This window comes from Simochromis diagramma, unplaced genomic scaffold (genome assembly GCF_900408965.1).
Source record: "Simochromis diagramma unplaced genomic scaffold, fSimDia1.1 OVJJ01000026.1, whole genome shotgun sequence".
NCBI lineage: Eukaryota > Metazoa > Chordata > Actinopteri > Cichliformes > Cichlidae > Simochromis > Simochromis diagramma.
Window position 1 is genome coordinate 10194232 of NW_024386985.1, and position 15317 is coordinate 10209548.

General features: G+C 39.4%; 1 protein-coding gene and 1 pseudogene across 4 annotated transcripts; both read left to right on the plus strand.

Annotated features, from left to right (window-relative positions):
* Positions 1-954: 954 nt before the first annotated feature.
* On the plus strand, positions 955-9754 carry LOC120738737 (flavin-containing monooxygenase 5-like). 4 transcript variants are annotated; one of them, XM_040040161.1, is made up of 12 exons: positions 955-2141; positions 2318-2458; positions 2650-2838; positions 2933-3098; positions 3263-3339; positions 3426-3625; positions 3898-4131; positions 4315-4436; positions 4511-4583; positions 4679-4748; positions 4827-5208; positions 8760-9743. In XM_040040161.1, the coding sequence occupies exons 2-11, from the start codon at positions 2327-2329 to the stop codon at positions 5202-5204; spliced, it is 1641 nt and encodes a 546-aa protein (XP_039896095.1). In that variant the 5' UTR covers positions 955-2141; positions 2318-2326; the 3' UTR covers positions 5205-5208; positions 8760-9743. The 4 variants fall into 4 exon arrangements, with proteins under 4 accessions (XP_039896095.1, XP_039896094.1, XP_039896096.1 ...); XM_040040160.1 differs by having other exon boundaries at positions 957-2141; positions 3197-3339; positions 8760-9735; XM_040040162.1 differs by lacking the exons at positions 4511-4583; positions 8760-9743 and having other exon boundaries at positions 958-2141; positions 3197-3339; positions 4827-4943.
* Positions 9755-9820: 66 nt separating this feature from the next.
* Positions 9821-13981, plus strand: LOC120738742 (annotated as a pseudogene).
* The last annotated feature ends 1336 nt before the right edge of the window (positions 13982-15317 follow it).

Genomic DNA, 15317 nt, shown 5'->3' on the forward strand with positions numbered 1-15317 from the left:
TTTTTTCGTGTTAAATTGTCTGTGTTTGACAAAATGTGCTGATTTTTCACATGTGATAGCAGAACTGAATTGGGCATGCACAGGATGAGTCACATCATTTGAAACTTAGCCCTGATTGGAGAAATTGGAAGTGTTACAACTGACCCACGTTACAACTATCCCCGGTCTCCCCTACACTGTGTTCGTGTTTTCCTCCGAAACAATAAGTTCCGTTGGAGCAGCCTTTCAACGCCTCTCTCTGTCTTTATTTTTCAGCTACGAGCCCGACACGGAACCAACGTATTAGCCAGAGGTCCCTTTACTACGGTTCGGAGCCGCGGACCTTCAGTAATAGTAATAAATCACACAGCAACAGTACATTCATGCAGTTGTAACAACCATGATAATATATTAAGTAATCCAAAGTATTCAGAATACGTTACTCTCATTGAGTAACGTAACGGAATCTGTAGTGGAATACATTTTAAAAGTAACCTTCCCAACACTGCCTTTGGATTATATCATCAGATAATTCAACAGGCTGATGTTTTTGGTGTCCTTAAAAGGAATGTTTAGGGGCAAGAGGGTGGCAACATCATCAACAATGTTTTAATGAAATAAGAAATAAATTACAGGGAATTCAGCCAAACTAACATTAGTTCAGAGAAACACCCAAAGCATGCTGTGAACTTCTTAACAATACCATTAGCAAGATAGCAAGAAGATCTAGAATCTTTGTCTTTCCCTGTCTTTACAGGATCAGTAACAAATATAAATAAATTCTTACTTGTCATTTTATGTCCTGGTTGTTTTCCAAAACACAGGCCATATTGTTTGGTCCTCCACTATTAAATGAGAGTTAAAAGATTACCTGCACTTTAACTCGTTTTATTAAAGCACCGGTTAAAAATCTTGGTGTAATCATTCACACAAATTTAAAATGTGAAAAGCAAATCAGCGCTGTGGTCAAGAGCAGTTTGTCCCAGCTCAGGTGAATCTCAAGATTAAAATCTTAAAAAAAAGAAGCACATCTGGCAATGATTATGGAAATGAATATGCATTCTTTTGTTATGTCTAGAGTGGACTTCTGTAATACACTGTATACTGGAATTAGTTAATCATTAATGTCTGCTTTCCAGTCACTCTTCATCCAGTCATGTTGTGGTTGAAGCTTATTTTGAAAGGGGGCCATACACAAATCTAAACAATTACTAAGAATGACTAACACAACAATTATTATCCAATTATTATCTGATTCTCCCATGAATTACTGAATACTGAATAAGTCCGGTAACTTATACAGTTTGCTTTTTGGCCAGCTTTCCTTTTAGTCTGGTATTAGACTAGACTTTATTAAGATAGCATCTCCACTTCAGTCTTAGTGACTAAAGTACAAACCTTCTTTGTGGTACAAACCCCAGTGATATATGATTCCTAAGTACAACAAACTAGACTCCTGAATCTTACTTCCTATAATATGTAAATCAAGAGAAAACAGTGAAAAAAAAAAAAAAAAAAAAGAAGGAAAGAAGCAGTTCAGCCTTTATATATGATAACAAATTTATGTATTTACATGATAGAACACTTAATACAAACCACACTAACAAACACTGGGCCTAAAGAGACTTCTCCTCTATAACAGAAAGAGTATAGCAGGGTTTGGAGGTCTGGGCCAAGTTGCTGTCAGGAGAGTAATACAGAAACCCGAACCTTTAAACAGCAGGATGTCATGGAGGAGCCAATCAGCAGCAAACACATCGATAGGCAAGCCCAAGAATCAAGCCATTCAGAACAGAGCCATTGAAGCCTGCAGAAGGATCTTCAAAGATCCTCAAATTGAAAGATGTCACACTATTACAAAAGATTTGGATAAAAACCGCAATAAAGGACACACACTACGTCACATATGACCCAGATGCAACAATGCAAAGATGTACAGATCTGAGAAACTGAGTCTTCCCATCATGTGGGTTCTAATAAGAAGCACCTCTTTTACTCATTCCAGCACTCATTTATAGAATATTTGAAGAGAAGGGTTAAAGTCCCTCCTCTGGCATATTGTTTAACTGATTGCACAACAACAGTTCAGGTCATGGGAGCTTACACACCGTTTAACGCCCAACACCGGCTAAACAGGACCGACAAGCATATAACTGAAGAAGGTGAGAACAACTGACATGTCTTTCAAACTTACCTATTTTTGTGCACATAGCTTACAATGTTACTACTTTTGAGGTAGTTGATTATGGAAGACAGAAGAAGAAACATAAAAATGTGCATGCAGTCTCATGTTTGTGCATGAAACATGTCTGACTCACAGTGTCTTTCCATACCCAAGTGTTCAGTAATGGTTCGACGTGTGGCAGTAGTTGGAGCAGGCTGTTCTGGTTTGGCCTGTATCAAGATCTGTGTGGATGAGGGGCTCGAGCCTGTCTGCTTTGAAAGCAGTGATGACATTGGCGGCATGTGGAATTTTAGAGTAAGTGGGGGCACAACCACATTGCAAAGTTTGATGATTGTTCTTACTGTTGTTGAATCCTGTTATTACTGTATATGGAGAAAGGGTTTAGCTTGTCCACAACAATCATTATAAACACTGCATTAAAGTGTAGAATGGTTGCAGAGAGATGTTTTTACCTGCTTTGCTCTTGTTTTCATGTGTGTCAACAGGAGACACCTGAGCCAGATCGAACCAGCATCTACCGGTCCTTGGTGGTCAATACCTCCAAAGAAATGATGTGCTTCAGTGATTTTCCAATGCCGTCTGACTATCCCAACTTCATGCATAACTCACAGCTTCTGCAGTACTTCAGGCTCTATGCTGAACACTTTGACCTGCTTAGATACATTAACTTTCAGGTAGATGGCATCTTATCAGCTCAAGTATTCTATGAAAGCAGTGTTGTTGATATTAATGTATATTTTTCTGTGAATGTGGGCATGCATACCTCAGACCACAGTGAGGAGTGTTTTGCAAAGGCCGGATTTCTCTCTATCCGGCCAATGGGAAGTAGTGACCATAAACAAGAACGGACAGGAAGAGAGGCACATCTTTGATGCCATTCTGGTGTGCTCAGGTCACTACACCCATCCAACATTACCATTGTCTGACTTTCAAGGTAAATAAATGGACATCTTAGAGTAATAGTATTTAAATCATGACATTCTTGGAAAAAATGTTTTCCTTGTGACTGTAGCAAAATCTGTATTCCTCCAGGGCATGAAACCTTTTCTGGCAGGTGTCTTCACAGCTGGGAATATAAAGATGCAAATGCCTTCACAGGAAAAAGGGTGGTGGTGGTCGGCATTGGCAATTCTGGAGGTGATATTGCTGTGGAGATTAGCAGATCGGCCGAGAAGGTGAAATGCAAACGTTTGGTTTGTCACGGAGGTACGGGACTGAGAGAGATGATCAAATGTCGACTGTACCGCTTTTGTATCGACAGACCTTTCTCAGTACACGTCAAGGGGCCTGGGTGCTGGGCAGGATGTCCACCAATGGCATTCCTCTCGACATTGCAGTAATCAAACGGATCAACAATGTCCTCTTCCAATTGCTCCCCAAGACTTTGGTCAACTGGGCAGCAGAGAGAGCACTGAACAATAAATATGACCACATATTGTATGGTCTAAAACCCAAACACAGGTAATGTACGTGCTTTTGAAATCGTCGTCACAACTTCACGAAACTTTAAAAAAGACAGCACAATCCCCTCAAACCTGAAAGACACTTACAATTGTAATTCCTACCTAATAAAGACGAAAATTAATCGGAATTATTTCTATATTGTTTCTTGTCTGACATAAGTCTTTCTCGAGTTTTACTCATAATTTCATCAGTACCAGCATGGCATGAGCTGACAATTAGACAACAGCATCTGTAGCAACAGAGACTTCACTACTTTACTTCTTTCACAGACTTATGGAGAGAAAGCTTATGATCAATGACGATCTCCCAGGCCGAATCCTTCAGGGGGCAATAGTCATGAAGAACAATCTGGAAGAGTTCAAGGACTCTAGAGTTGTATTTGAAGATGGCACGGTGGAGGAGAACATTGACGCCGTGGTATTTTGCACAGGTTACATTGCAAAGTTCCCATTCCTACCATCAACTCTGTCAGAGGGACCATATGAAGAGGTGACACTGTACAAGTAAGTTTATGGTGGACAGAGTGGATCACTGACTTGCATGGGTATCCTCTCAAAGTCTAGAGATTAAAGTTTGAATCATACATGATACGTTTTTTGGGGGTTGGTACTGCAGGCAACTTTTACAGTGCTATCATATTAAAATTCTTAAAGTACCACCACAAAGTTTTATCTTTCATGTTTTAGGAGAGCGTTTCCTCCATCCCTGCAACCTCCCACACTGGCCGTCATGGGACTTTTCCAAGTAAAAGGTCCACTCATGCCTACAGTGGAAATGCAGGCTCGCTGGGCTGTTAAGGTCTTTTTAGGTAAACTCTTCAAACAAACACATAAGCTTACACGGGGTTTGGGGAAATAGTAGCTGAAACATCATATCTTTAAGGTCAGAGTCGTCTTCCAACCAAAGAGAAAATGCTGGATGTCATTGAATCTGAGAGGAGGAGAAACATGCAAAGGTAGACATCGTTTCTGAAAGTTATTAAATGGCCCTGGTCGATTACTTATTCCCACTAAGTCCTGTTAATGACACAAGCAAATATTTCTTTCTCAGCTATCCCTGTCCACGGCAGGCTGTTCTACAGGTTGATTACATCCCATATCTGGATTTTATGGCTGGGGAAGTGAGTTCACTTTAGCTATAAATAAAATTTTCAACATTAATCATAGACAAATCCTTCATAACAGATTTTTATTCACAGGTAGGTGTTCGACCAAAACTCCTGAGGCTTTTTCTGAGAGACCCTGTGCTCTGGGCAAAGGTCTTCTTTGGTCCCTGCACACCTTATCAATATCGTCTTAGTGGGCCTGGAAATTGGTCTGGTGCCAGACAAGCTATCTTCACTCAGTGGGAGCGGGTTTCTCAACCATTCAGAACCAGAGAAATACCAGACAACACCAGTAAATTTGGCTTGTGTTCTCCGCTGATGCTCACATTCACAGGAACTGTAATAATAGTCGTGCTTTTTTCTAAAGGCAAGATCGTTACGACCCTGGAAGCTGCTACTGAGATGCTGAACAAAAGCACAGGTTTTCTGAGGGAGTTGTGGTTCAGCTTACCACAGAATCCTGATATGTAATGTATTACATACCGGCATGATGGCGCCTGTGTTTGGCTTCGCCGCTGCCGGGTGTAGTTGGTCTCGCTCTATTGTTGTGTTTTTTCTTTCTACTCTGCTGTTTTTTAACTGTTTTAATGATGTTCTGGCTGCCTTGGTCTACGATCGTCTGACGCTGTTATCCATCCGTTCGTCAATGACGGCCAAAGATGTTTTTTCTTCTTCCTTTTGTGGGACTTTCCATTCTCCACACTTTCCCCCGCACTCCTTTGGTACCTTCCACCCTCTGCCTGTGACTGGATCTTTGGCCAGCGCTTTCAGCGTTCCCCGTAGACTACGGAGAAGAAGAGGAAAGAGATCGGGGATCCAGGTGAAGTTTAGGCTCCTCTGGCGGCGGGGGCTGATTGGAAAGCGATGTCGGCCGTTTTCTGTTGCCTACGCACATGACAGCTATACGGAGATAAATCTGTCTCCCAAGGCTCTACTTGGATATAGGGGGCCCGGCTCTCCGAGGCCGTGTTGTCTCAGAAGGGTTCATCCAGACTCTCCTGCCGACTGGCCTTTCATCCCCTCGGTGAGTGGAATATATGAACGTGAAGGCTCTGATCCCGAGAATTTACGCCCTTTAATTCGAGAAACTCGAGCTTCTTCCAACAACAATGTTTTCACCCCGCTGTCTATGGCGCTCTTTAATGCCCGATCTTTGACGAATAAATCGTTTGTGCTTAACGATTTTATTGTTTCTAAAAATCTGGACTTCCTGTTCTTGACTGAGACCTGGCAACGGGGTTCGGATTATTCGTCTACTATTGAAATGTGCCCAAATGGCTTCTCTGTCATTTGCCAGCCTGGAGGATCTGGTCGTGGAGGAGGCCTCGCGGTGGCATTTCGGAGCCGTTTTAACTGCCGTTCAGTGAAAGTTGGACACTTTCTGTCTTTTGAACTGCAGCTTATCAAAATCAGAAAGAAGGATCATTTTTACTGTGCGTTGGTTTATCGCCCTCCTGGCCCAAACAGCTCGTTTTTAGCTGAGTTTAGTGATTTTCTGTCCTCTACTATGAGGTTGTCTAAATTGCTTCTTGTGGGAGATTTTAATATACATGTTGATGATCAGTCCGACCTCTTTGCTAAGGGTTTTACCAGCATCATGGACTCTTTTCATTTTATCCAACATGTATCTGGCCCCACACATAACAAAAGATATACACTGGACCTTGTTTTTTCTTTGGGTCTGAATATTGATTATATTTGTTCTAAGGACATTTTTATTTCTGACCATTATTGTGTCTTTTTTAATATGTCTTTTTATGAGCCTATGTCTCCTGTTCATCGGACAGTTATTTCCCGTACCTTAAACTCCTCCTCAGCACAGAAGTTCTCTGATGCTTTTAATTTAACATTATCCCCACAAAACGATGTTGATTTTTCTATAAATCTATTCAATTATCATTGTCTTTCGATCTTAGATGAAATCTGTCCGATTAAAATGAGACCTGTGCCTGTTTCCAAGTCTGTACCCTGGTTAAATGACAACATTCGTCTTATAAAACGTAATTGTCGTAAAGCTGAGCGGTTATGGAGGAAAACCCGCTTAAATGTTCATCTCCTTTATTTAAAGGATCTTTTAGCCTCCTTTAACAATGCTATTAGAGTTGCGAGGGCTGCTTACTTTTCTCAGTTGGTTGCAAAGAGCAGAGGTAATCCTAAAGTTTTATTTGATACTATTACTAATATTATTACTCCTGCTCCACCTGCTGCCATTATTTCTTCTGTTGAAGATTGTGAAACTTTTCTTGCTTTCTTTTTAGAAAAAATGAGCAACATGAGGAAAAACGTGTCTTTTTCAGCGTCTGCGCTGTCAGTTCCCACTCCAACTCAGCCTGTTGTTTTAGAAGGTTTTTCACTTGTTTCACTACCAGAGCTGGGAAAAATAGTTAGTGCAACAAAATTATCCTCTTGCTCTCTTGATTTCTTACCTGCATCATTATTCAAAAATGTATTTTACTCTACTGGTCCCTGTATTCTTACTATAATTAATACCTTCTTGGCCTCGGGCATAGTCCCTGCCTATTTTAAAACTGCTGTTATACATCCCTTGTTTAAAAAGCCTATGCTGGACCCATCTCTCACTAGCAATTATAGACCGATCTCAAAAATTCCGTTAATTGCTAAGATTCTAGAGAAGATCGTGGCTAAGCAGCTTACAGCAGTTTTAGATAAATATAGTATTTTCGACAAATTTCAATCTGGCTTTCGTAAAGTTCATTCCACTGAAACAGCCCTTCTTAGAGTTTCTAATGACATTTTGTTACAAAGCCATGCAGGTAAATGTTCTGTTCTCTTAATGCTGGATCTTACATCGGCCTTTGATACTGTTGACCACTATATTTTACTTAACAGGCTGAAATACTGGGTCGGTGTCTCTGGGACTGCATTGAAATGGTTCTCCTCATATCTGTCTGAACAATATTCTTCTGTGGCAGTTTCTAAGTATAGATCATCTTCTGCGTCCCTGTCTTTTGGTGTGCCACAAGGCTCTGTGCTGGGGCCTTTATTGTTTCTAGTTTATTTACTCCCTCTCCAGCACATTTTGAGCCCTTTTGAGGATATTTGTTACCATTGTTATGCGGACGATATCCAACTCTATATATCTTTTAAACCGGAAGAGGCTTCTAAGCTGCAGCTTTTAAATGTGTGCTTGGAAACCATTAAAGGCTGGATGGCTGAAAACTTCCTCCAACTAAATGAAAATAAAACCGAAGTCCTCTTATGTGCCCCAGATAGACATATACCCAGTATAATAAATGCTCTTGGTCCTCTTTCAACGTTTGTAAAACCATCTGTCAGGAACTTAGGGATTATCCTTGATCCTGCTCTTACGTTAGATAGTCATGTTAAATCTCTTGTTCGGTCTTGCTTTTATCATTTAAGAAATATTTCTAAATTGAGCTCTATAATATCCTATACCGAACTGGAGATTGTTATTCATGCTTTTATCTCATCACGACTGGACTATTGCAATTCCCTGTTTACTTGTTTAAACAAAGGTTCTTTGGAGCGTCTGCAGATCACTCAGAATGCTGCAGCAAGACTTTTGACGAAAGCTTCTAAATTTTCACATATAACACCGTTGCTTATGCAGTTACATTGGCTTCCTGTCGAATTTAGAGTCCATTTTAAGATTTTGGTTTTAACTTTTAAGGCTCTTCAACAACAAGCACCACCATATATTATTGAACTTTTACAGCCCTATGCCCCTAGTAGGTCTCTGAGGTCGAGTAGTCAGGGCCTACTTGTCACTCAGTATACGAGACTGAAAACTAGGGGTGATAGAGCTTTTGCTACTGTGGCCGCCAGACTGTGGAATTCCCTTCCTCAGGACTTACGATCCGCTGATTCATTGATTACTTTTAAAAAATAGCTAAAAACACATCTTTTTAAAATTGCTTTTTGCTAACTTTGTTTGTATCTTGTTTGTTTTTTTTATAATCTGTCATATCTTGTAAAGCACTTTGTGATTTCTATCTAGAAATGTGCTATATAAATAAAATTTTACTTACTTACTTACTTACTTACTTAATAGACTTAATTAACATAACAACAATTTTAACAACAAAATTATTTAACATGGATTAAAGAGGAAAGAAAACAGGTCTGTGAATAACAGAAAATCTGTTTTTTGTTTTTTATTTCTGTGTATTCATTTCCTGCTGGCCTGCATGGAAAGAGGAGATAAATTGGGAGTCTCCTTTTCTTGTCGTAGTGTAAAAATCATGTGCTGCAATTATGTAATATTATACAGTTGTAAAATACCTTCCAGTTCCAAAGGTCTGCATAATCTTCACACTGAGGCCTGCAAATGCAAATGCAAAAGGAAAAAAGAAGTCATGCACACTACAGTGCAGTTGGAGTGATTCTTAAAAACTATGTGGTTCAAACAAATGGACGGAAGTCTGAAATAAAAGAGGAAATTAAGTTTATATGTGCAAGGCTCATGTCAGAGAAAATGATAACCAACTGCAGAAGATTTTGTTAATGAAATGTTCAGTGATACATAACAGTGCATTATGTGTATTTTGATTGATTCCTTAATATGTCGAATAGCCTGCAGTTCATAACAAGGTCCACGGGGTGTAGATTTGTCACCAAATGCATATCTAAATTTAGATGCACCATCAGATATCTTTGTTTGCTTTGACAGTTTTACTTTAGATTATACCTTTAGGTTTCTGTTAACTAAAAAAAATGAACCTTTAGTTTGACCTCAATGGGTACTGATGATGATAGCAGTGTGTGCCATTTAAAATATGTGAAAACGTACAAATGCACCATTTTCTACCTGCAGTTCTTCTTGTCTAACACTCATGAAAAAAGCAAATAAAGACATTGCCTAAAATACTGAAAAAAATGTTTTCATTTATATAAAACTGTGTTCTTTCGTGGTTCAGGATATGAACACTCCTGGAAAAAAATATTTTCCTTTGCATTGGTTCTTTTGACAGACTTGAGCCTAAAACTGAAAAAATATGTCATAAAACGCAGCTTTTGTTTCAGGCTTTTTGTTTTTAGGATATGAAAGATATGAATATGATATAAATATGAAAGATAATTAACAAAACCAAAAACTTAAATAGGCAGACCAATAAAAGAGGTCAACTCAATAAACTAAACTCAAATTAACAACTAACAAAACATCAAACAAACATAAGACAAACTGATTTCCTGAAATGACAGGAGGGAACTTAAGTACTAGCTTAGCTAAATCATATGACACACAAGGGGGGGGGGGGTGACTGCCATATAACCAGCTAACACAAAACTGTTAAACAAACTCCAAACACGCCTCAGGCAATGAAGCATGTGGTTTAGTCCACTGAGGCTGTCAGCAGTACTTCAGATCCCCCAGCCCTTTATCATACCTTTTGCCAGCCAGGAAGGAGAAGCCAAACCCCCAGGTAACTCAAACAAAGAAAGATGTAACACAAAACAGAACTTTGACCTTACAGTGTTGATATGTGTGCACCCCATATTAACATTGGAAGGTGTGATGGAAAAAAAAACTAATTTAATAAGGAAACAGTATATTTGAAAATAAGTGTAGTGACTGCAAAGTAAACTAAAGTGAAGCAACTAGTGGTGAGGTGTGGAGCTTACCATGTGTGGCTTGCCATCACGGGCCCTAAACAGGAAACCCAGCGTTTTCTGTTTATGGAGAACAATGCAACCAGGCCCTGTAGTGTGTTATGTGTGTGTTGTCATTCATGTACAGTCTCAAGAAGTTAAAACTGCTGACCTCCCTAAAACATCCATGGTTAACCTGGGACCTCCCAAAAACTGCTAAATTAGAGCTAATCCAAAAGAACTAAGTCCAAAAGGGCAAGTAAGGAGATGCAATCATCTATCTTGCTTAAGGTTGAGTTGGCATATTGTAACTCCAGTGTGTCTGTTGAAGCTCCAGTGAGGAGTAGATTATGGTTTGCAGAGTTAATGCTAAAGAAAACCACTTTGATATTAATGCTGGTATTTACTTGGAATCTGATGCTTCCGTGCACAAAGGCCCTCCCACTGGAATTTAAATTATTGCTGTTACTCAAAGACACTGACTTGAGCTCATAACAATGCTTTATTTGGCCACTTGAGCATTACTAAGACATATAAATTAATAATAATATATTTCCTATGGGCCTGGATTGAAGTCAGATGTTATATTTTCATACTTGTCACATATGTCACATAACCATGTGATTCCTCCTGTACCTCCTACTAGTACTACTATTACTTCATTTGGGGAACTTTTTGTTACAGCATGAAAATCAATGGAGGAACCCCTTTTTTGCGACTAATGTTATTAATCTGTGTTTTACAAGTGAAAATCTCTACGGTAAATTAGGTCTGTTTGCTCCAAAAACTTAGGTATTAGACCAAATCACAGCACCATTGCTAAGGACAAGTAAAACTAATTGGATTCATTTTTGCAGGAAAACTGAAGAAAATGTAAATGTGCAGCTTTTCAAAGTAAGATGTCATGTCAGTCTCATTCAGCACTTCTCTGCGTGCTGCTGAATTTAATGTAATTATCCTTGATTGACTCAAGTAATGAAAAAAAGGCACACTCACATGCAAGTTAACAACTCCAAAACAATGGGTGTGAAACAGTCGTGCTATAAACATAAAACTCAACCATTTTTCAAACTGCAAACATCTGTAACAGATCAGCTAGCTGTGCAAGCATGGTTCAGAGAGTGGCAGTGATCGGTGCAGGACCCTCGGGAGTGACGAGCATCAAAGGCTGTCTGGATGAAGGTCTGGAGCCCACATGCTTTGAAAGCAGTGATGACATTGGAGGTCTTTGGAGATTTAAGGTGGGAAACAATGGGGTTTTGGGGGGGGGATATAAATGACAGCATATTGAAGTGAAGCTTAACATTCAAATTGTTGAATCGTTTCTTGCAAGGTTTACTGTTTTTAAATACAGACACGTAAATGGAAGTTCAAAATTTAGAAAAGAAATTGTAAAAAAAAAAAAATGTAAAAAAACGAGCTTTTGAAAAAAGTTGAAAAATTAGTTGCTTTAAATTCTTGAATCGTGTATTTCAAACAACCTTTGTTGGGAATATGTGACAATGTGATCTGCAGTGCTATTTTTTCTGTAGTGACACACACAGAGATGCAGCTTTGCTGAGAATGACTTGTGCAACGTTAAAGCAGAGATCCCAGAAAATGTACTTAACTGGCTGGTTTAACATGGATCAAGTGTTAAAATGAAGAGCAGTTCAGTCATTTTGATACTGAAGTGAAGTGCAGAATCTGTTCCCAGCTTTTTTTGTGGTTTTAACAAAAGCTACATTACTAAAGTAGCTTTGTAAAATGTAAATTCCTTAATGCACTGCTCATACATCAATTCAAAGTTTAAAATAAACAATTTAAATTTCACTGGAGTGAAGGAGAGAGATGGTATCAAAGTTGGAGAGAGTGGGCAACTATCCCACAGAAACGTGTGAAAATAGAGAAGACACATCCAGGGATTAAGAGACCTGTAAGACACTGACAGAGTTTTGAAATATACTTAAAGTCAGAGTTTAAATAGAAGCAAAGTTGCATTGTGTTTCGTTTTTTGTCTTTATGTTCTCCTCCTTCAGGAGAAGCCAGAGCCGGGGCGGGCCAATATCTATAAGTCAGTGATCATCAACAGCTCCAAAGAGATGATGTCTTTCAGCGACTTCCCGCCTCCTGCTGACCTCCCTAACACCATGCATCACTCTGAGGTCCTGCTGTATCTGCGTCTGTATGCTCAGACGTTCAACCTGCTGCCACACATACACTTCCAGGTCGGTGATCTTCATAAAGAAGAAAAAACAATAATTATAGTGTCTGCTTTATAGCACAGGCGTAATGATGTCTTAATAATGTCTTGCCGTTAAATGTTGCAGATGAATGTCAGTGAAGAATATTTATCAGTGTCTGTGTTTGTGTCAGACTACTGTAATCAGCGTGATGCAGACGGCAAATTTTGAAGTGACGGGTCAGTGGGAGGTGGAGACGGAGAGCAGAGAGGGTCAGAGGGAGACCCGTGTTTTTGATGCCGTGATGGTTTGCACTGGACATTTCACCCAGCCTCACCTGCCACTCAGAGACTTCCCAGGTAAATTTAAGAACTGCAGCAGCTGCTCTTGCTCCAACACAACAGATGTCACACACTGTGTTGTGTGTTAATGTTTCCAATGGTGGTTGAAATGACTGACAAATATTTATATTTAGCGACAAATTCAGTATTTTTTTTTTTTTAATCATTCCAGGTATTGAGAGTTTCCGAGGCAAATATTTCCACAGTTGGGAATACTGCAGTGCTGAGGGTCTGGAGGGGGAAAAGGGTGGTGGTCATCGGGATTGGGAACTCTGGTGGTGATATTGCTGTGGATGTCAGCAGGGTTGCGGAGAAGGTAAGCTGCTGTGCTACATTTCTTTACTTCTATGTTGTATTCAAAAAGAACAGTGATGTTTATGAATATGAAAGCACTGTATTCTTAAAGGAATATAACTCGTGAAACTGAAACATGGGTAAAAGCATGGTCAAACGTTTGAATTAAAAATACATCATCATAACCAAGAACTTCAAAAATTATGTGTTAAATGTTCCAAAGGAATTGTAACAAAAGGTAAATGCAATACTAAAGTATATATTTGTTAAAAGAGCGTGAATCTGAAACACACATGGTGTAATGTGCAGCATGTTTATATAAACAAAGTTTTTTATGTATGTATGAATGTATTTATTTAGATAACAGTGACTTGATATCTTGCCATGACTACTGTATGTTTGCACCGGGTATTTGTGTCTAACTGCCTTGGTCACTAACATAGCTCCTGTAAAACTGCATTCAGCTTTTTTGCACAGATTCCTGTAGTGAATGATGACTTGCCGGCTCGAATCATCTCAGGTCGTGTTGCAGTGAAACCAAACGTGGGGGAGTTCTGTGGGTCTACAGTAGTGTGGTCTTTGTTGATGGAAGCACCATAGACAAGGTGTTTATCACTTCAACAACTATTCTGTTCAGGTGAAAAATATAGGATATCCAAGTAGTAATTCTTGGACTGTCCCTTTTCATTTGGTTTTCTTTTTGAAATGATGTAAAGGGGATTTAAATGCACATGTTCATCTAATCCCAGGGTTGTTTGTCTGTCATACAGGTGGATGTGGTTGTGTCTGCCACAGGGTACAACTACAGCTTTCCTTTCCTGCCCTCAGCTCTACAGGCTAAATGTGGTTACAGGCTGCAGCTCTACAAACATGTGTTCCCTCCTGCACTGACCTCACCAACACTGGCAGTGGTGGGCTTCATACATGGCTTTGGTGCTATTAACCCTCTGGCTGAGATGCAGGCTTGTTGGGCTACAAGAGTGTTTAAAGGTAAAACATAAAAAGGTATAGGAGAATATTTTGACTGTGCAAAGTCATGGAAGGGGTTTCAGTAGGAATTCTGCGATGTATGCTTTATATTTTGAATTGAGAAAACACTAGAGCTATTAATGCAAACCTAAAGCATATGCTCCAGTGCAAAAGTAAGATCATCATGCAATAACTCTGTGTTTGAAATTGTTCTGAATTTTTCCATGACAGGTTTAACAGCCCTCCTCACAGAGGAGAACATGATGAAGGAAATTGAGAAGGACACGGCAACCATGTATCAGAAGTAGGAAATTATTTTTAAGATATGTTAAAAGGCTGCTCATCTCCACCAGAATCCTTATTTTTTGTATTCTGATTAATGTTTTACAAAGTCTCTTAGCTTAGACTGGTTAATATATGCTTTTTCAGTGTCATCTGTTATTTCTTTATTTGCTTCTCTGTTAGGTTTGCATGCTCAGAACGCAACCCACTGCAAGTGGACTACATCCCTTACATGGACTCTCTGTCTGAAGAGGTGGGGGTAAGGCCAAACATACCATGGCTCTTTTTTAAGGACCCAACACTGGCACTGCAGGTTTTTTTAGGACCCTGCACACCATACCAGTACCGTCTGACTGGACCAGGAAAGTGGGCTGGAGCCCGTCAGGCTATCCTCACTCAGTGGGACCGGGTGTTTCAGCCTTTTAAGACCAGAGTGGTAACAGAACCAAAGCCAGACATCAAACATTCTTCTAAACTGAGCATAATAATGTTTCTCTCAGGTGCTGCTCTGTTGTGTGTTATCTTCTACAATAAGCTCCACTTTGTCTCTTACTTCTCTGCTTCTTCATTCCAGAGATCTCTTCAGTTAATTGCAGGGTGAATGAAGGAGATGTAGGCAGAGATTGTTTTTACAATACAGTGCATAACTTGTCAAGCTGAATAAGAAATAAAATATATATATATTAAAATTAAAATATTAAAAATGAAAAAACTGGATTTGTTAAATCTGCACAATTGATTGTGTTTGTTTTTCGTGGTGTGGTTTTTGGCAACTGTTGCTTTTTTTGCATCATGCCTATCTACAGAAACTTGTATTTGAGTCACTGTTTAATACTGGCAGCAGAAAATTATTTTCAATGATTAATTTCATATGGTATGGTTCAAACAAAGTTGCTAAAGTTAAACTTATGCACTCACTGGCCAGTTTGTTAGGTACAGAAAACTCAATGCATTTAAGCCTTCAG

Excerpts from the sequence above, each read along its gene's own strand:
- LOC120738737 (XM_040040160.1), top strand. The coding sequence starts at position 2,327 with ATGGTTCGACGTGTGGCAGTAGTTGGAGCAGGCTGTTCTGGTTTGGCC. Across the intron at positions 2,459-2,649 it reads GCGGCATGTGGAATTTTAGA|GAGACACCTGAGCCAGATCG; the intron begins GTAAGTGGGGGC and ends GTGTGTCAACAG. Across the intron at positions 2,839-2,932 it reads TTAGATACATTAACTTTCAG|ACCACAGTGAGGAGTGTTTT; the intron begins GTAGATGGCATC and ends TGCATACCTCAG.